Source organism: Pyrus communis, chromosome 13 (genome assembly GCF_963583255.1).
Source record: "Pyrus communis chromosome 13, drPyrComm1.1, whole genome shotgun sequence".
Classification (NCBI taxonomy): Eukaryota; Viridiplantae; Streptophyta; class Magnoliopsida; order Rosales; family Rosaceae; genus Pyrus; species Pyrus communis.
In genome coordinates, this window is record NC_084815.1 from 14,547,192 (window position 1) to 14,569,317 (window position 22,126).

At 35.8% G+C, this 22,126-nt stretch overlaps 1 protein-coding gene across 1 annotated transcript; it reads left to right on the plus strand.

Annotated features, from left to right (window-relative positions):
- The first annotated feature begins 14,600 nt into the window (after window positions 1-14,600).
- Window positions 14,601-18,834, plus strand: LOC137712683 (transcription factor EGL1-like). Its single transcript, XM_068451814.1, has 8 exons — window positions 14,601-15,322; window positions 15,698-15,952; window positions 16,192-16,288; window positions 16,436-16,450; window positions 16,624-16,680; window positions 16,784-17,650; window positions 17,729-18,172; window positions 18,317-18,834. The coding sequence occupies exons 1-8, from the start codon at window positions 15,222-15,224 to the stop codon at window positions 18,383-18,385; spliced, it is 1,905 nt and encodes a 634-aa protein (XP_068307915.1). The 5' UTR covers window positions 14,601-15,221; the 3' UTR covers window positions 18,386-18,834.
- Window positions 18,835-22,126: the final 3,292 nt, after the last annotated feature.

Here is a 22,126-nt window from a genome sequence, read left to right on the forward strand (position 1 = left end):
CCAGCCGACTGTTTTTGGAACATACTATATTCTATTTATGTACAAAAACAACACACCATCGTGCCTTTAGTTCTTCTACTGATAATGCTGAGGTTGTGTGAAGGATTTAAATAGTATATACTCGTATAAACGGCATGCAATGACACCTAACGTCACTCCACTTTACTATTGTAATTACATTTATGTATATTTTGTAATAATTCTAAAATCGAAAATACAAAATGTATAAATCACCTCAACAATACTAGAACATGTTCTAAACTGAAAAAAGGTTGCTCGAAATATATGACGTTTAGGGATGGATCAATGTAAAGTGTTAATTTTCAGATTGCAATTCTTAAGTCATTTTGTTAAAATTTTTTAGTACTTAAAAAGTTGTGAGCGAAAATTGTGTGCGAATTTTTGTTGATGTAAGTTTACATTATTTTATGGTTTGATACAAAATGTAGTTTGTTATAGGTATCGATATTCTTTAAGATGTACATAGAAAATTGTATGCTAATACATGTACGTAGAAGTACATTATTTTAAGTTGTTATAGATATTGATATTCTTTAAGATCTCAAGAGAAAAAAAGTTCAATAGCAATGTAATTTGATTGTGAAGCCAAATTAAGGTACATATATACAACTCTTATACACTCTTTCTTTGCCTCAAGCCTCACAAAACAAAATCTGAAATCCATGCATTCGGTTAGCGTCTTTAGGCGTACATAGTGTTTTCATGTTTCAGTTGATTTGATGGTATTTGATTTGTTAATATCTACGTTTACATCAGCTCTTTTAAATTTTAGATGTAACGTCCGGAAATTCATTTTTCTCCTTATGTAATACAGTGATAATAAAGTAGCAATCGAATATGCATTGTAAGATCTTGATATGCAACTAGAGCAAAAATACCAAAAGATGAATAACATAACTAGACATACGATCTATCAGATTCAGAGAGACTATATTCATACCCATGTACATAAAGATCGATGCATATGTATCACCTAATACTTGCACATCACCAAACCCTTCACTCACCACGTTAATGCCAAGAACATGCTTGTGAACATTTGCTACCATGTATAAGAGAAACCAAATTCTGACATGATAAGACGTGGGTATCTTTTTTGTGTTTCGTTTTTGTGATATATTTTCTCTCCTTTTCCTAAAGTCAGATTTTATGATCTAATGTTTATAATTATAATCATTGGGTAAGGGAAACTAGAGCACGTGCATCTAGGATGGTAATGAATCTAATGATGGTCGATATATTCTCATCAGAACTTGTCCCGTATCCGCGTGAAGCATGTTGGATCAATCATTGATTTTAGATATATCATTTTTTAAAATCAAATAAATGTGTCGCCAATGTTTCTTGCAAACCTTTCAATTAAATACGAATGTTAATTTTTTTAAAGTGTGTTGGGAACGATTTTTATACAAGTGTGTAAGAGGAAAATAGACATGTTAGACATTGTTACACTGGTATATATGTCAATGCCTAAGTTAGACTTAGTGGAGGTTAATGAATGTGCAAGGTCTAGTTTATTGGTAGAGGAACATAGACCTCTCCTTGGTAAATGACCATGTCTTTATATAGTAACAAGCATGAACTCGACGGTGATTCTTTCGGGCACATGAGGAGTCTCGTTATTGGCTGATTTGAGACTCGTATAAACCATCTATTAAGTCATTAGTCGTTTGACTTTAAAAAAATGTGAAAATGTGTGCCAATTAAGAATTCGGCTTAGGAATATCTCTTAACCATCAAATATCATGGCCTATAACTGGGTTATGATCAGAATTACAATCCGTTGTTGATCCTAAGGAATCATTTCTTATCTAGCCTTAGAGCATCCCCAATGGGGGCTTTATCCTCCTTGAGACTATCACATTTGTAGCTCTAATGAAAAATTTCATCCCTAGTATGCCAGAAAATGGGGCTACTGTAAAGTCTAGTTTTAAGTGTTTGACTTTCCTTGTCAAATATTGTATTTGTGTAACACATGTTCAATTTAGTTCTAGACTACATTATCTGATTATGGGATGCTGCTACTGGGATTGAACGTTCAAGGATGTGGCTCACCTCACGTCAAAGGTTTGTTAATGCATGTGCATCTCATATCTCTATTTGTGTTGCATTCTGTCTAGGTTAATTGTCTAGTCATTTTTGCACGCTGACTTCTAGTTATCTAGGCACACAGATTAAGACAGCCCACATGGGTTGACTGACAACTTTCTGATGGTAGTTAGTTTCTGGCCATTGATCTGCCTAGATTTCTTTTGTAGTCAACAAGTGTCATTAGGACTAGTTGGCTGATGGAAAATCAGATTTCCTTGGGTATATTTCTTCCTTAAGGTTTCATTTTGTCCTTGGGGGTTTAAAATTTATTTTAGAGAGAGAGAGAGAGTACCTTCAAAGCTTTAAGCTTGCCTCTTCTTTATTTATGGAACCCTAGCTGCAAAACCAAGTTCCTGCATTAAACACCTAATCATTGTATATTAGGGTTGCATTGTTTTAAGGTTTTGCATAAAGTTCTTGGTTTGGTTTTAAGCTTTAAAACCGTTTTAGACCAAGTTTTTTTTTATCCAAGTTAGATTCTTCCTTCAATTGTTTGACTGGAGAGTCTAACTGGTTGATTGAATTTAGATTTACATCAACTTCATCATAACATCATTTGCATAAGTTGATAGCGGTGCCGCAAGGTGAAAAGCTTAAGAAGAGCTACCATTTCGTGAAGACCGAATGAGTTCATCTCGTTGTAAGGCAATGTTGCACAAAGGTAAAGCTGCTATATAGATAGGGATCTAGGAATTGAGCTTGTGTGGTCTTTGTATGAACCTTTGTTTACACTAATGGATTGAACTCAGTGGTGAGTCTCCGGTTTTTTAACCCAGAGGTGGGTTTTTCCTGCCAAAAACATCCCGTGCAATATATCGCTTTTCAAGTTTACTTATCTTACTATTTGCTTGTGATATATTTTCATCATTATTAGCAAAATAGATAAGCCCATGCAACTAAGATTGTCAGAGTTATAATGTGCACTAAATTGGATCTTAGTTCACTAGGAACACTTCAATAAATTGAGCCTTGAATTGACTACTTTCGTTGTTAGAGTAAACGAACATATATGATCTTAGTTGATGAGTATTGCTGACTAGTCAGACAAACACGTATATAAATTTTAAATTGCAGGTTATTCAACCTGGTACCAATTTCAATTGGTATCAGATATTTGTTCTAAATATACATAGAGTGATCTCTGGGAGCTACTGGTAGTGGGTGGAATCTCACCATGAATCGTGATGGTGTTACGGGATCTTGTAACTCTCATCCATTTTTTGATGGTACAATTTATGCCGCTTGGAACAAGAAGTTTCAAATCTTTCTTGAGGCTCAAGATCTTACAGTTGTTGATTATCTTACCCTTGAGTGGAAGGCTCCATCGAGGCTTGTCAATGAAGAGTCTATAATTAAGCCAAAAGGTGAATGGACTCAAGGAGAAATTGCTTTGGCCATGGCTAATAGGAAATCAAAGAATGTTATCATTTCTGCCATTTCGTCTAATCAGTTTGCTCATGTTCGATATTGTACAACTACCAAGCAAGCTTGAGACAAACTCTGAATTCTTCAAGAGGGTGATAAATAAGTGAGAGCACTAAAGCTCTAGATGACTCTTTCAAAATTTGAGGATTTGAGAATGCTCGAGTCTGAAACCTTATCCGCCTTCTATGAGAAAGTTGAAATGTTGACAAATGAAGCCTTGGAGTTAGGGAAACCTATTGATGAAACAACCATTGTTCAAAAGATTTTAAGATCCTTATCCAAGCGATTTCAAGCAAAGAAGGTTGCCATTTAAGAGTTTCAAGACCTAAATGTGATCAAACTTAGAAAATTGGTTAGGAAACTCATCACCTATGTGATGGAGCTTGATATGGATGAAAATGACTCTAAGAAAAGAAAAGAAAAGAAGTGGCCCTTCAAAGTGTTGTGAATAGTGAACGTGTAAGTGACTTGTGTGGACAAACCTTAGAAGATGATCTTGCCCTACTTGTCAACCAATTTAGAAGGATTCTCAACAATAAAATAAGAGAGTTCAAAAAGATTGGGGAGTCTTTTATAAACTCAAATCACCAATCACATAGAAAGTTCACTTTTGGTAGAAAACAAGGAAAATTTACAAGTAGAAAGGACAAATCTCCATCAAGAGAATCTAGTCTCTGTTAACAAGAGGCAAATGACAAGGTTATTTGTCTTACCATTTAACAAGAGGCTGAGTTTTGGGAAACTTCATGGTGACAAAAGTGGCATTGGTTATGTGGAAAATGGCTCAAGCTCAATGGGTACCAAATCAAGATTTGTGAGAGAATCTTTTCCTATAACACCTAAAGTCAATCCAAGCTTGAAGTCTAGATTTATTCCCACATGTCATCACTATGGTAAATTGGGTCATATTTGTCCTAAGTGTAAGAAACTTCACTTTGGGAAGAATGATACTTTGAAGAATCAGGTGGATCGACTTGTCTATGAAGTCAACAGAATTACTCAACTTGTGTAGTCATCCAACATAGAAAGTGTGAATCCTTGCTCTAAATGGGTTTAGAAAGTCCCCAACAGATGCCTTGTTGTTCTCAATGATATCTTTGCCACCAAACCAAATGTATGGTATCTTGACAGTGGGTGCTTTCGTCACATGTCTGGGGGCAATGATGCTTTCCTATCTCTTTCAGCTTTCAATGGTGGTGGCATTATTTTTGATAGTGGGGATAAATCCCAAATCACTGGAAATGGTAGTGTTAATATTTCGAGTCTTCCTCAGCTCAAGAATGTTAGTTACGTAGAAAGGTTGAAGTCGAGTCTCATTAGCATTAGCCAATTATGATGAAATGGCGGATGAAGTTTGCTTTTCTAAGAAAAAATGTCGAATTGTGGACGAACATGGAAAGAATATTCTAGTTCTTCCCAGATCTGGAGACAATTGTTACATTCTTAATGCTTCAAATGTTGGTAATTCCCTAAAGTGCAACAAAGCTTGTGATGATGTTAGTGTGTTATGGCATAGAAGACTTGGTCATGTTAACTTCAAAGATCTTCAAAAATTGTCTAATTGTGAGACTGTTAGAGGCTTACCTTATCTTTCAGTTTCTGACTCGTGCGTTTGTGGATCTTGTCAATTGGGAAAGCAGACCAAAGTGGCTCACAAAAGACTAAATAATATTGTAACTACCAAGCCTCTACAATTAATGCATATGGATCTTGTTGGTTCAATTCAAACATTGTCTATTGGAGGAAAAAATATATATTTTAATAATTGTGGATGACTACTCTAAATATACCTGGGTGTGTTTCTTGAGGGAAAAATTAGATACTTTTCAACAGTTCCTCACTGTGTATAAAGTAATGCTAAATGAATCTCTGATTAGTTGTCATTCTTTTATCAGAATCAGAACTGATCATGGCACTAAATTTGAGAATGCTCTGTTTGATTAATTATGCTCAACCAATGACATTAAACATGAATTTTTGGCTTCTACCACTCCTAAACAAAATGAGGTTGTTGAAAGGAAAAATCGTGTAAGATGATTAGGGTGATGCTAAATTGCAAGAATATGGCAAAACACTTTTGGGTCGAAGTTATGAATACTGCATGCTACATTTCAAATAATGTGTTTTTTAGGCCAGGCACTGATGTGACTCCTTATGAACTTTGGAGAGGTAAAAAGCCAGTGCTGAAGTATTTTAGAGTGTTTAGAAGTGTTTGCTATATTTTGAGAGATCGAGAACACCTAGCCAAGTTTGATACTAACTGTGATGAATGAATCTTCTTGGGATATTCCAACACTCGCAAGGAATATAGGGTCTACAACCTACGAACAAAAACCATCATGGAGTCCATAAATGTCAAAGTTGATGACTACTATTCATCATGCTCCTGAAGTTGACAAATGTTGATTTCTTCTTTCATCCCTTGAACGATAATGGTGACACTTTTGGTTAGTCAGGAGAGCAGTCAGAAAGTGACACAGAAAGTCAATTTAGCTCAAATCAAGATTCTTGTATCTTGTTTGTTGATAAGCCAAAGTGGGCCTGTGGTCATCAAGTTGAAGAAATTGTGGGTCCTGTTGACCAAGCAGTTAGAACTCGAAGACAACTAACTGATGAAGTTGCAAATGTTTACTTTATCTCCTAGATTGAGCCCAAGAATATTGAAGATGCCAACCGGGCTAGTTGCATTGATAATCGAAAGAGTACTTCTGAAGGAGCTTTATTTGTTGGGAACAATTTGGTTGTTTGGCACAACAAAAAACAAAATTATGTCTCTTTGTATACTACCGAGACAGAGTATGTAATTGCCGGGAGTTGTTGCACTCAATTGATATGGATGAAGTAAATGCTTAGTGACTATGATATCTCTCAATTGACTTTTCTTGTTTATTGTGATAACATGAGTGCTGTTGATATCTCTAAGAATCTTGTTCAGCATTCTAGAACAAAATATATAGATATAAAATATTATTTCATTAGAGATCTTGTGGAAGGTAAATCATTACCTTAACCTTTGTGCCAACTAAAAGACAGCTCGCTGACATCTTCACTAAACCCTTGATAATCAAAGGTATGAAGATCTTTGACGGTCTATTGGTCTTTGTGACATGAATTGAATAGGTTGTATAGCCTTGCTTCCAAGAGTTGAATACTTTTGTCCTATATTCATATTATGTAGAAAGTGATGTTTCTTAAAGACAATGGATTATTAAATGCTTGGTTAACTTTGGAAATGCTTTTGAGATTATGTGCTTGGTTCTATGATTTCAAGATGGCTATCACCAATCCTATCCCCTTACCTTAACACATCATAGTTACATCATGAGCAAGTGTTCATCTCTGTATTACTATCTTTGTATGCCCTTGAAAAGTTGTCTCTTGAGAATTGCATTGCATATTATTTTGTCAAACACTTGTCTTATCAATATCTCTTGGAAACATTGATATTCAAACTATTTTTTCTTATCATTTTCATGACTTGTGATTTAGCTATAGTTTATTGGTGCAAAGATTCATGTGTTATTTTGATCTTTATCATCTTAATGTTTCAGTTGTTTTGATACATTTGTCTATGCCTATGCTCAAATTTATATTTCAATGAACATCTTAGGCTTTCTGTTAAGTCACTATCCCTCGTCAGTAAAATGAAGTCATGATTTAAGATTATGGGGGAGTTAAATCACAACGCATGCATCTTTTTGTGCTTACTCGTTGCTAGTCTCATTGTTACTACACCTTGTGTGGGCTTATCCATATGATATATTGCAAATTCTTTATTTGTTGTGCTCTTGTTGTTTGTGTCCTGTGTTTTTGCAACAAATTTGACTATTCTATGCATTTTTCCACCTTGTCTTTGTCTTTCCATGACAAAATGGGGGAGCAAATTTTCATTGTGTTTCATACCTTGCAAACCTTTTTTTTACTCATGATAAATTTCACTTGTTCTTGTCAAGAGTTGTTCATATGTAGGATTCATTCCTTGGTTATTCTCTTGAGTGTGGGGGAGTGAAATTAGTTATAGGCATGAGGTATTTTGTCAAGGAAAGCCAAATGGGGAGATTGTAAAGTCTAGTTTCAAGTGTTTGGCTTTCCTTATCAAATATTGTATTTGTGTACCACATGTTCAATTTAATTCTAGACTACATTATCTGATTATGGGATGCTGCTACTGGGATTAAACATTCAAGGACGTGGCTCACCTCACATCAAAGGTTTGTTCATGCATGTTCATCTCACATCTCTAATTGTGTTGCATTCTATCTAAGTTAATTGTGTAGTTAGTTTTGCACGCTGACTTCTAGTTGTCTAGGCATACAGATTAAGACAACCTACATAGGCTGACTGACACCTTTCTGATGGTAGTCAGTTTCTAGCCATTGATATGTGTAGATTTCTTTTGTAGTTGACAATTGTCCTTGGGACAAGTTGGCTAATGAAAAATCAGATTTACTTGGGTATATTTGTTCCCTAGGTTTTCATTTTGTCCCTGGGGGTTCAAAATTTATTTTAGAGAAAGTGCCTTCAAAGCTTTAAGCTTGCCTCTTCTTCATTTATGAAACCCTAGCTGCAAAACCAAGTTCATGCATTAAACACCCAATCATTGTATATTAGGGTTGAATTGTTTTAAGGTTTTGTATGTAGTTCTTGGTCCGATTTTAAGCTTTAAATCCACTTTAGGCCAAGTTTTTGGATTCAAGTTAGATTCTTCCTTCAACTATTTGACTGAAGAATCTGATTGGTTAATTGCATCAACTTCATCATACCATCATTTGCATAAGTTGATATCGGTGCCATAAGGTGAAGAGCTCAAAAAGAGCTACCACCTCGTGAAGACCAAAGGAGTTCCTCTCGTGTAAGGCAATGTTGCAAAAAGGTAAAGCTACTCCGTAGATAGGGATATATGAATTGAGCTTGTGTGCTCTTTGTATGAAACTTTGTTTACACTAATGGATTGGACTCAGTGGTGACTCCCCAGTTTTTTAACCCAGAGGTGGGTTTTTCCGGCCAAAAAAATCCTGTGCACTTTATCGCTTTTCAAGTTTACTTATCTTACTCTTTGTTTGTGATATATATTCATCATTATTGACAAATAGATAAGTCCATACAACTAAGATTGTCAGAGTTATAATGTGCATTCAACTGGATCTTAGTTAACTAGGAACACTTCAGTAAACTGAGCCTTGAATGTCAACTTCCGCTGTTAGAGTAAACTAACATATCTGATTTTAGTTGATGCGTGTTGTTGACTAGTCAGACAAGCACGTATATAGATTTTAAATTGCAGTTTATTCCACCTGGTAAAAATTTCAATTACATCCACCACATGAGCTAGCAACTTCAATCCTTGGGTAGCAAAAAATTAGGCTACATCTAGCCCCAAAAAGTAGGGGGACCCACACCAAATTGGGGCCCAATCTTGGTTTTTGCTTGTTTTTTAGTTTAGAAATGGGTGAGCCTCATTTTTATTTCCAAAACATGATTTTAAGGATTTATTTTTCAACTGTTTAGGATTTCAAGGTTTTTTTTTTTTTTTTTTTTTTTTTTTTTTTTTTTTTTTTCAACCATTTGTTTGATTAAGAAAACATATACAAACAACGACTATTTTCTGTGTGATTGATTAGAAAAAACCATAGTGCTTTGTGTTAAATTTTCTTGATTGAAAAATTCATAAAAAAGTGATGAAATTTAACATCGGTAGTTTAGAGACCTAAACTGAAAATATAAACAATAACATAACTAAATTGTGATCAGATAATCCAATCCAATTGTTGTTATGAAATGAAAATCTTGTTTGACTTCGGAGAATGTGTAAATCAGAGAAATAAACCAATAGATGAGATTGATATAATATAATCAAATCAAATAGTTGTTATGAAATGGAATCTTGTCTTGTTTGATTTCATAGAAACAAAACAACGGATGTGATTGAGATAAGAGAACCTAAAATAGTGCATAAGTGATAAAATCTAACTTTATCAGAATTTGAATTTTTTAAGGTTAAAAAGTTCATAAATTAAAATTTAAGATAACACGTCCAAAAATCAAGTTAAGAAAAATTAAGAAAAAAATAACCGCGTAATCAAATTACTACATAAATAAAAGATAGAGCCCCATATAGAGCCTGAAAGATATATAGACCCTTATTGGTAGAGATTCTTTTTTAGAGCCCTAAAGATTTCTTGGAGCTCTAAATTGGACTATATCCACCACTTCTTTAGTCCTATATAGAGTCCCTCATTGGGAATGCTCTTACTGGACTAAATCCTCTATAAGCATTGCTAGGTCTAAAGAGGAGTTTGAGTTTTGTTATGTTGCCTCAGCAGCAACAGCTCTAATAACGGGCATATATACTGGTCAGTTTCAACTTTGCAAGTTGTGAAGCAATATATTGATACTAAAAGCTCATTAGTTTACATAAGAAAGGCAAAACGTGAAGACAGACCAAGGACAACGTTTAGGCAACAAAAAATTGTATTATGTTGTTGTCCCATTCGCAGGTAAATATATACGGAACATGATTCCATGAGGCTCTCGTCCGTACACCATCACCTAGTATGTAATGTCAAGGAATCAAATCATTAACATGAGTTTTTATTACAAGTTTATATGTACATGGACACCTTTAATAATTGAATAATATTTGAAACTGTCTATGTATTTTTATTTTATTTTTCTTAAAAGGGCCTGCAATTTTGTTAATTAAGTAATTGAGAGCAATGCCTACTTATTTCAAAAAACGTTATTCTAAACTCTTAGGAACGCAGTTCGTCCCTTCTCACTTTTACAAGGCAGGAGTACGTGCATATGACATTTTTAGACTGTTCTAGTTCTTTCATTAGTAGTCACATTTGAAGCATTCAGTTTAATTAGTTAAGCTCCTTTCATAGAGTACATAGTGCAAAAACTTTTTAGTCTTGTATTTCTTTAGAAGCAGATGAGTTAAGCTTTCAACAACGATGTTACAACCCGTTCCTTAAAATATTGTATTTTATTCTCGAGACATGTGAAATGACCATTTTGCCCTTGAGTGGGTGCCCTAATAAATTTTTGGGCCACTACTCGAGGTTATTAACTTATACTTTCTTACGTTTCATAGTTATGTTCTCGTATGTTATTTTAATGTAAAAACTAATTTACGAATTGAGATCCCGATGGCCTATTTGTGAATTAAAATTTATGTAAGGGCAAAATCATAATTTCACTTAAAACTATTTTAAGTGGGATTATACCCACTCCGTTTGTCTCTTTTTCCTCATTCATGCGAACCCCTCTCTCTCTCTAACTCTGAATTCTCTCACTTTCTCTCTAGAGCTTCGAGAGCTCTCATCATTCTTACTCTTCGAAATTGAAGTAAATCAGATTCCAAAATCATGAAACCTTAATCCTTGGGATGAGAGGAACATATCTATACCCATGCATGTGCCATCGGAGCAGTAGGCAGTGACTTGCCATGGGTCCCGAGAGCTTCAAGCTCTAACTCTCTGTCTCTGGTAAGATTCTTTCTTCCTCTTTAATTTATGGGCTTATATTGGTACTGGAAATGAATGTTGTGTTGGATTTAAGCTTGAATCCGTGTTTTTAGCCATATTATATTCTGCATATGCATGTCCAGCTCCGACTTTGAATTCCAGCAAGAATGTCGTCGAGTTTGAGGTCAATTTGGGTTTATAGTGCCTTCATTTTGTTCCTCATTTGTTGGGAACTGAAATTGTTGAGGTTTAAGCCTAATGTTCATATTCTAAATCTCTGCATGTTTCTCGATGTATACGCCCAATTTTCGGTCATCTTCTCTAAGTAAACTCCGGCTAGTTTGTGAATTTTGGAGCTTGTGCTCAACTTTAACCAATTTCTAGGATTCGAAGAACCTTATTCGAGATTCTCTCGTCGAATTCGAGGTGGATTCAACCTCTTCTCCTCCTAAATTGGTTTTGGGTAAGTCTCTAAACCTTATGGGACTAATTTTTGTGAAATTTGTATAGTTTTTGGTTGAATTCAAGCTCGAGAGACCTTTTTAACCATTTTCTGGGTCTTTTCCAATTTTCTGCGACGGTTGACAACGAAAGGCTACCGTCACCATTAAACTTGACGGTGATGACCACTGTTTCGTTAAGTTTGATGACATTCCTTACCAGAGAAGGTATATCCCATTAAGCCCTTTAAATTCCTACCACATCGGCGCGTGGATCCGGCTCCGGCTCCGACAGTGTGATGTCTACTCGTGGAATTGGGGCAGCGAGCACTACGGTGCGTTTGTTGGCGACGGTGGACCACGGCGCAGAGTAAGGCTGATTCAAATTATGTAATTTCAGAAGTCTGGTCATGGACTCACCAGTTCTAGGCGAAGTTGTATCAGACGGAGTAGGGTGCCACCATCACTCTACTCGTTGTAGAGTCTTACCGACTCCACTAGATGACCATGCTTGGACATTCAATCTGATCCAGATACGAACACAATGAGATCCTATAAGTCTTGGAGTCCCTACAATCTAGGGTTAAGAGTGGGCCACAAGTAATCACAACCCCTAAGAGGATGCAATATCTACTTACTATATATCCTCTAGAATTCTCCCGGCTTAGAACTAGGATTTTATCCTAAAAAGATCTCTCTCCCACAATACAAATACACCCATTTAGGGTTCATCTACGATAACGCAATCTACTCACTTGAATTCTCTTACCCACTGCTCGAGTCTCAAATCATTCACTTGAACACACTACCCTTGATTCTTCTTTTCCTGCACCATCTTTGTCTACACTCTTCTTTGTTTTCTCCCTCATTTTCCTATGTGAGCTTAGAATAGTAATGTAGACATGCAAATTTTGGTGAAAATAAATTATCACCAAACACATTAAATTTTGGCATGTGAGGGCCTACATGGCATGCAAGGGGCTTATGTGGCATATGACACATCAAGACCGGACAAGTCATCAAAGATACATGTCAACAATTGGCGGAAATTAATATTTGATTTTAATTTAGATTAAACAAATTAATTAATTTAAATTAAAATAAATAGAAATGTCAAATTGGGCAAGATTGATTGATGGAAATAAATCACGAACCAAGTGACAAATCAAGTCCAAATCCATCCGTAGGCAAGGCTCAAAAAGTCTATAAATACAAGGCCCAAATGCAAAGAAAAGGGATCCATAAATCATTCAAGAACCTAGATATAGCCAAAAGCTCAAGCCCAAATCCGCAAAGCACTTAGAAGAATTCAGAAAGTTCTTTGTGTTCTTCATCAAATCTTCGAAGAATCATCAAGCATTACTACCCGTGCCGATCCTTCAAATTGCCAAGAGCCAAAACCTTGAGGTAATTGTTCATCTGAGATCAAGTCATTGCAATCCTTGGATCGATAACCTACACATCTACATATTTTTTGGAGCTCGAATTAGAGGAAACTTATAAACAGATATTGTAACCCTACAAATTCATTAATACAAATTTACTTTGTACACATGTTCTATTGTTATCTGTTACAGGAAATTTGTGTTTACAAGTAAAGCTCTTTCCTTTTGCACACTAAAGTGAGGTGCGAGTCTCTAGGTCAAAACATGATAATAGTCAACTTATTAGGTTTTTGGTTGGTTCCTGGAGTGTTTTGTTGGTTTGTAAGACAAAGGGTAATGGTTGTTTCTCACAGCCTTCTCACGTGAAATTAAAGGTGTGGGCTTGGATTTTTGGTGCTCCCAAGCAGCCCAAAGCCTTCACAACTTTAATTCCATGTAGGCCCAGTGAACTTTGTAACCGTCCACACCACAACCTACTCGGCAAGCCGATTATATGGCTTAGGCCTACTTAAGCATGTCGCGTGCTTGGCGTGGTATGAATTAAAGTATTAATATAATAGTACTACAACATAGCTTAATCAATATGCGTGATTCCTATGATCTTAGCATGATTTTTTGAATGTCCAAACTATAAATTATTTGTGTTTGTTGGCATGGTATGATTGTGAATTTGCACGCTCTTCGTTTTGCACTTTACGCGTGAACTTAAGCTTGGTTTGCAACAAACACACAACGATTGGGCTTCAAAATAGAATTGGGCTCCTCGGTGAAATTCTTTTTTTAGCCCGAACACAAGTGATTCACTATTGAGGGTCAGTCGTGCCAATATTTGATGGAGAATGGGATAACATTTCATCGAATCTAACACTGAATTGGCTGATTTTAAATAGATCAAAAAGTTACTAAAAAAAAATAGTTTATGAGGTCAATTATAACTGTAATAATAGTTGAAGGAGCCAAACGGTAGTTTACTCTTATTCTTTTAAAAGTACTCTTTAAATGACCAAAATATTAAATATATAATTACGACATCGAAAATACCTCAATCATAACTACTAGACAAGAATTGCACCCAAATAATAGGTATCGTGCATCTCCATAAAAATAGATTTTGAGCAAATAAAAATAGATTTAGACATTGATAAATTTCAAATGGCGTGCTACTCTATTTCTCCTTCCTAAAACAAAATAAAAAAGAAAAAGAACTAAATAAAAAAATTAAAAAAAAAAAAAAAAAAGGCAAGGCAAGGGAGACAATAATTAGTCTTGGTTTTTTGTTTATAATTCCTCACCAAATCCCACCATTAAGCACATACGACGCCTGCTAATAGTGATTGTGCAGTTGTTCATGTGACCAGTGCTTGCTGTACCAAACTACTACGTCTCTTTTCTGTCTCCCTATCTCTCTGCATTTCCATGTAATTTGGGTCAAGTAGAATTCCAACAGAATCCCTCTCTCTTGCCATCCCATCATCAATCTGTGCTCTTTTGGGTTTTGCTCATAAAATCCATGAGAGTAAGCAATGCAGGGGAAAGTGGGGCAATCATTTCCTACCCGTTTTCTCAGTTTTGACGAGTTTGGATTTTGAGTTTTTTTGTGGTGAAAAAAAGATAGCACAGATTGGGAAAGTTGGTGTTTCGGCTCTTTGTTTTGTGTTTGTAGGCCCAAAATATTTCAGTTTTGGGGGTGATAAAGAAACCCAGATCATTAATTGTTGGGTTTTATTAACCTATTAATTTTGTGTTGGTGTTAAAAGCTTCACGCTGCTGCTGCTCCTGCCCCCACCTCTTATTGCTGGTTTTCTATAACAGATAGCTTGTAGCTCTTTTTACGGTAGGAAAAAAAAAGAACTAAGATATTGTTTGCTTCTCTTTTTCTTTTCTTTTGTGTTTTTTGTGTAATTTCATGAAAGTGAGTGATGTGATTCTGTTCAAAAAGGGTAACTCATTCACTACAGGTCCAAGTGATGGCCTTTACTTTCTATTAACTAGGTTTCGTTTATTTTATTTTTTTTTTGTATTTTTGATAATAATAAGCTTTACCTGCTCCTCTTTTCTCTATGGACTACCATTTTAGAACCAAATTTTCTCTGAAATTTCCAATCTTGGAGGCTGTTTCTGCTTCAGTAAGATCATGCTGCTGCCTCTGAGAGTCAAACCCCATCTGGGTTTTTGGTGTTTGAGAAATAGCAGCATGTATTTGAGCTAAAAACAGCAGGTCTTCTGAGTTTTCTGGGGAAGTTTTTTGACAAAAGAGTAGAAACCAAGATTTGGGTTCTGCTGCTTGGAAGTGAGTAAATCAAAGGAAGATTTTATCTGTATCTGGTGGTGATTGAGTGGCTTTTGTTTCAATTTCCAAAGGCAAAGACTCAAAGTTTAAAGCTTTGGATATGGCGGTGCCAGAGAACCCGAGAAAACAGCTTGCGCTTGCTGTGAGAAGCATCCAGTGGAGCTATGGAATCTTCTGGTCCATTTCAGCCAGGCAACCAGGGTACTGATTTTTCACCTTATTTTTCAACTTTGGTTAGTTGAACTAATACTATGTATGTATTTTGGCGGCCTCCAGAAGGAAAAAAAAAAGTCCTAATTTTTGTACAAAATTTCCCAGAAAATCTTTGTGTTTGTTGTTGTTGGGTGTGTTTGTGTTTTGAATTTCTAATTTTCTGCAACTTTTCCCCCCATCTTTTTGTTCTCTTGGTTTTGTTCTTCTGCATTATCAGCAGGATTTGAAACTTCATTAAATAATTAGACTAAACCCTTCAGATTAAGGCTAATCCTTTCACTCTCTGATATATAAATCTCTTAAAATATTATGGCATTGTCCTTGTCTTATCTGCATTACGAATTGCAATGTTTAACTTTGTAGGGTGTTAGAGTGGGGTGATGGGTACTACAATGGAGATATAAAGACCAGAAAAACAGTTCAAGCCATAGAACTCAATGCTGACCAAATGGGTTTGCAAAGGAGCGAGCAACTGAGAGAGCTTTATGAGTCCCTCTCAGCGGGCGAAGCAAGTCCTCAGGCTAGAAGGCCTTCAGCATCATTATCACCGGAAGATCTCGCTGATACTGAGTGGTATTACCTAGTTTGTATGTCGTTCGTCTTCAACATTGGCCAAGGGTAACTTTATTCTTCACAATTCTTCTGTACTCAAATAGAATCTTAGGCCAATTCTGATATTATATTCATTGATCAACCATAGCGTCAATTGCGAACTTTAGAAGTTGAAGCTTGAAAAGAGATTTTGATTTGGCTAGACAATAAGCACTGTATTTTGTAAAAGACAGAATATATTTTGTTCTACATTCATGTCTTCATAGTTCTTATAACTTACAATGCTCTTCCCTAAACTTTTTCAGGTTGCCGGGAAGAACATTAGCAAATGGTAAACCTACCTGGCTATGCAATGCTCACTATGCGGATAGTAAATTTTTTTCTCGTTCACTACTAGCAAAGGTAGCTTGGTGTTTCTTCATTTATATAAGTATCATGATTGGTTTCTGGTTCAAGTTACTTGACTAGTTTGCTCAGAATGAAGTACTAAAACATCTGTTCTCTGTTTGGTTTTCTTTCGATGCCTGGATTTGTATCTGTCACCCTCAGAGCGCATCCATTCAGGTACGGATACAAGCATAAGATAAATTTTCTGGTATATGTCGCCACAGTTTCAGACAGAGCCGATTCCGAATTGTCAAAAAATGTTTTCTGCAGATTATACAATTATATTGGGCGGAATGAATGCACAAAGATGATTTCTTAATCTAAGCATGTTTTTCTTGTTTGCTTTCCAGACTGTTGTATGTTTTCCTTTTTTGGGAGGAGTGATCGAGATCGGTGTGACTGAGCTGGTAGGTATTATTGCTTTAGAATCCTGCCTCAGGTATATTCAATTAGAATTACATATTGTTTCCAAATTCTGATCCAATGCATATTTTTACTTTCTTTTTGTAGGTTCTGGAGGACCCTAGTATCATTCAGCATGTTAAAACATCTTTCTTGGAGGCTCCGTATCCAATATTAGCTTCCAAGAGAACCAATCCTAGTGCAGCAAGCACAAGAAACGACAATGATCTTGCCTGCGCCATGCTTGATGATGATGTGGTTGACACCAAATTCATTCCTGTTGTAGGATGCCCAGAAATGGATGTGACTTCACCCGATGACAGTTCAAATTGTTTGGGTCGTCCGAATCAACCAGTTGATGATTCATTCATCATTGAAGGGATGAACAGAGGAGCTTCTCAAGTGCAAAGCTGGCAGTTTATGGACGAGGAGATAAGTAATTTTGTGCATCATTCCATGGATTCCAGTGATTGTATATCTCAGACTTTGGTGTACCCAGAAAAGGTTCTCTTCGGTCCTAAGACTGAAAAGGTAAATGATCACCGTCCGCAAGAACTTAAAGAGTGCAATAACACGAAAATGACCTCTTCAGATCCTCAAGGCAATGACTTGCAGTATCAAAGTGTTCTTTCTGCCCTTTTAAAGAGCTCACACCAATTGGTTTTAGGGCCACACTTCCGGAATTCTCATCAGGAATCCAGCTTTACCAGTTGGAAGAGAGGGTGGTTTGTAAAATGTCGGACACAAAGAGGTGGAACACCGCAAAAACTATTGAAGAAGATTTTGTTTGAAGTTCCTCAGATGCATGTTGATTGTGTGCTAGTGTCCCCAGTAGATAAAAGCAATGCAAATGGAGTTTGGAGACCAGAGCCCGATGAAATTGGTACGAACCATGCATTATCTGAGAGGAGGCGAAGGGAAAAACTGAACGAAAGATTTTGCATTTTGAAATCAATGGTTCCCTCAGTTAGCAAGGTAGGTAAAACTTCATTCAAGATTTTGTTTACTGACATCAAATGCGAAGTAATTTGTTTTTCGACTTTGTTTACACAGGAGGACAAAGTATCCATATTAGATGATGCAATAGAGTATTTGAAAGATCTTCAGAAAAGGGTTGAAGAGTTGGAATCGTTACGGGAACCAACAGATTCAGAAGCAAAAATCAAGAGGAAACTCCAAGATACAGTTGAAAGAACATCTGACAACCGTTGCAACACCAAAATTAGCAACGGGAAGAAGCCCATAGTTTATAAGAGGAAGGCCAGTGACATGGATGAAACAGAACCAGAAATCAGTCACATTGTATCGAAGAACGGTTCAAGTGACAATATAACAGTGAATATGACCAACAAGGATGTTCTAATAGAGATGAAATGTCCTTGGAGGGAAGGAGTGTTGCTAGAGATCATGGATACCACAAGCCGGCTTCATTTAGATACTCACTCGGTTCAATCATCCACCGTAGATGGGATTCTTTCCCTGACCATTAAATCCAGGGTATGAAATTATAGTTACATGAAGAATATGGTCTATCTTACATTTTTCAGTGGTTTAAGGGAACGATTCACCATCATGTGATGCACTTGGGTTCTTGGAGGCCTACTGCAAATAACTAACCATCGTTCTCTTCTTAATTTGCAGTTCAGGGGGACGAGTATTGCATCAACGGGGACAATCAAGCAAGCACTTCACAGAATTGCCAGAAGTTGATGTATCTCGCGTTCGTAGTGATCTCTCGAATTCTGTCATTGTACAATTGCATAACGTTGAAAGGATCTGTAGATTGACGGTGTAAGAACCATGAGCCTCTCTGAGGATTTTTTTTTTTCTTTTCCTGCAGGTAATAGTCGTCGTCGTCATAGTCTAGTGAAAGGAATTAAGGACTTGTGTTAAATGCATAATTTTCTTCAAGAATTTATTTATATGTGATTCTGTACCTAAGAAACCTGACCTGTAGCTTGGAGTTTTAAGGCAGCATTTCATTCAGCAGAGTGTGATCAACTCAAGGAGGCTTAGAAATCAGTTTGTTATAGAACCAGATAGTTTTAGACAGAAAGAAGCATTATTATTGTTATCAAGTTTGCTTCAATAGTACGTAGCATTGAGTGGTACAAAAAATGAACGATTGAGATTGAAAATCGAAGATTTAAGTTCTAACAGCTAAAACGTGTGTAGTATTCAAGCGTTGAACACATACCAGTTTGTTATTGCTTGCACAGAGAACGGATAACATTGCACACAAGAATGACATTGAAATTTTTAGATGTCGATTGTTCGCCATTCGAGTACGAAGATTAGACAAGGTTCGTATAACATACATGTTTGTATAAATTTTAAGATTTAACGATTTAGACAGTGTTTTCTTACGACATAAGTTTTATGTTTGAGGTGATTATAAATACAATTGGCAATGTGCAAAATGATTATAGAACTTGTAAGAAATTACGACAAAGAATGCTTGCAGCAGTAGACAGAAAAGAAAAGGTAAGGTGTAATGTTTGCAGTGGTCCATTATTATTTGACAACACTCATACCAAATTTGACAACACTCATACCAACACTCATACCAAATTGGACAACACTCATACCAACACTCATACCAAATTTGACAACACTCATACCATTATTATTTGTCTCTCTTTCAGCCATGGCCTGATTGTAGTCGGCGTCAACGTCAATGGCTTCCGAACGTCACTATTATTGATGTTTCCTGTAATTCCTGAGTTCATTCCAAATTTGACAACCCAGAGAAGACAATTTATTTCACTAACAAGGTCCTTTATTTATTTATTTTCACATGATAGATTTGTTAGATTAGAGATTGACGAAGTTCGAACCCATGCCATAGTGCAAGGGCAACACTCTTCTCCATCGTTGTGGTAAATCGCCACTTGCTAAGTTCCGTTATTTTAGATCCCTATACTTTTTCCTTGCTTTCTCATTATTATTATACAATATATATATATTACGCAAGACTTGGCACAAACTTACTATTAGATCAACTCACTTTTAATGGTTGAGATATAATTCGACATGTCAATTAATTTTATCAAACAAATGCATATTAGAAATAAAAATTGAACTTCGAATTATAATTTCTCAATTATTTATATTAATTATGTTTAAGGGAACTGTAATTAGGATTCTAAAAATCTTATTCTACACTCTCGTAACTGTATTTTTTTCTTCTAGTTTTAGAATATTTGAAGTGTTAAATGAGATTTTAAAAGTATCAATAACAATTTACATGTTTAATTCTCTCTTTTTTCCCTTTAATGGTCTGCTCGATCTCTTTTTCTTTTTTTTTTGTTTGGAATTCTCTCTTTGTTTTTTGTCTCCTCGTCATCTCCGAGTCTCTTGCATTCTTATGACTCGTGTTGAAATTCTTCAAGGACATGTTACTATTTGATTGTACTAGTCCACCTAATTTTGTTGTTAAGAATTACCAGATGTGGTCGTCGTAGAGTTGCAGCCTAGTAATCATTTTCAATTTTTGGAAACAAACCCAAACCCAAAAACCCTTTACTTGGTGGCGGCGGCGGCGGCGGTAAGAAATTTTCTTCCTTTCTCATAGTGGTGTTCAGCCATACATGATTTCCCTATTCAATATAGGCGTGTAACAAGTTTCCTTCTCATCAAGGGTTACTTGGTGGCGGCGACGGCGGCAGCGGTGGTAAGAAATTTTCTTCTTTTCTCACAGTGGTGTTCAGCCATACATGATTTCCCTATTCAATATAGGATAGCTAATCCAATGGTCTAATATTTGTGTCAAATCTTGTGTAAAAAATATGATGCCACATATTTGTCCCCTTATGTATTTATGTATATTACACATTTTAAAGGTATCGGGAGCATAGGTCTATGCTGACATCATAAGCCTACCATAAGAGAAAAACATAACTTATGTTGAATCAAGCGATAAGACAACTACTTTTATACTTGAGCTGTCACGTTAGTCGTGATGAGAATTGTAGAAAGATTTATGTCAACATTTGATGGGTATTCATGCACCTTAGGGTCATGTTAATTTGTAAAGAAGAATTGATAAAAAGGGTTAAAATGCATAATTGAAGAGATGATAGATTTCACACTTAGGACCTTAGTGTCTAATCATTCTACATAGGATATCTTTTTAATCCTAGATAAGTACTCCAATCAAATTTCCAAATCCTCAAGAGTTTGAAGGTGCTAAGGTCAGTGCACTCATGATTAATCTATGGATTGGATTCATATTTTCCCAAAGGCCCCCCCAATTGTCAAAAAATAATAAATAGAGACAAGAAGTGAAAGCAACAAAGTTTACCAAGCAACACGAAAGTTGAATTTTAACCCTACTGTAGTTATCTCTTCGTACAAGCCCCATCCCATCATAGTCGAGTGAATTTTAGATTGACTTTTTTAATCAAAATGGTCTATGAGATTTTTATAACACATAACTTTGGTCTCTAAGATTTAAAATTAAAACTAATAGAAGTGATCGCTGAGATTGTCCATCATCCATTATTTTGGTATTTCCATTAAAAAACTCCGTTAAGTGGTCCCTGAACCTTTTAACGGAAAGATCAAAATGTTGGATGGTGGACAATCTCAGAGACCAAAATTATGTGTTATGTAAATTTCAGGGACTAAAATTATGTGTTATGCAAATCTCAGATATCAAAGTTATGTGTTATACCCTCAACTTAACGGAGTTTTTTAACAGAAAGACCAAAATAATGGATGGTGGACAATCTTCGGGACCACTTTTATTGATTTTAAATCTCAGGAACTAAAGTTATGTGCTATGCAAGTCTCAGGGACCATTTTGACTAAAAGGCCTTTTAGATTCATTGAACTCCAATAGGATCATCTCCGAATTCTCTTTGTGAGGATCCTGAAGATCCATGAATTGTGTCTGTTCATTGTATATCATGTGGTTAGTTTTTATTAGGTACTGTTTGTTTTAATTTTAATAAAAAAATTTAAAATGATTTATGACCGCACAATGTACAATGAATGGACACGATTCATTGATTTCCAGGATCCTCAAAAAGAGGATTCGACGAGGATCCAGATTCCATTGAACTTGAGTCTATCGTTACCTAATTTTAACTTGGGAAATTCTTTCTTTTGGACGCCCAAATAAAAAAGTTAGTGACATTATATTAGACTAAAAAACTTTGGATGAAGAGTAACGACATGAAACGAATTCACTGTCACTTGACATCCCATCAATATCATGTGTCAAATATTAAAACTATGATGAATAGACCAGAGTGAGATGTTTTCTGAACGCCCGGATAAAATAGTTGTTTGGTGACATTGAATTAGACTTAAAAAAGGTTGGATGAAGAGCAACAACATGAAACGAATTCACTTTCACTTGACGTCCCATCATATCATGTGTCAAATATTAAAACTTGAGGAATAGATCAGAGTGAGATGTTTTCATGTCTTTGAGCATATGGGTGA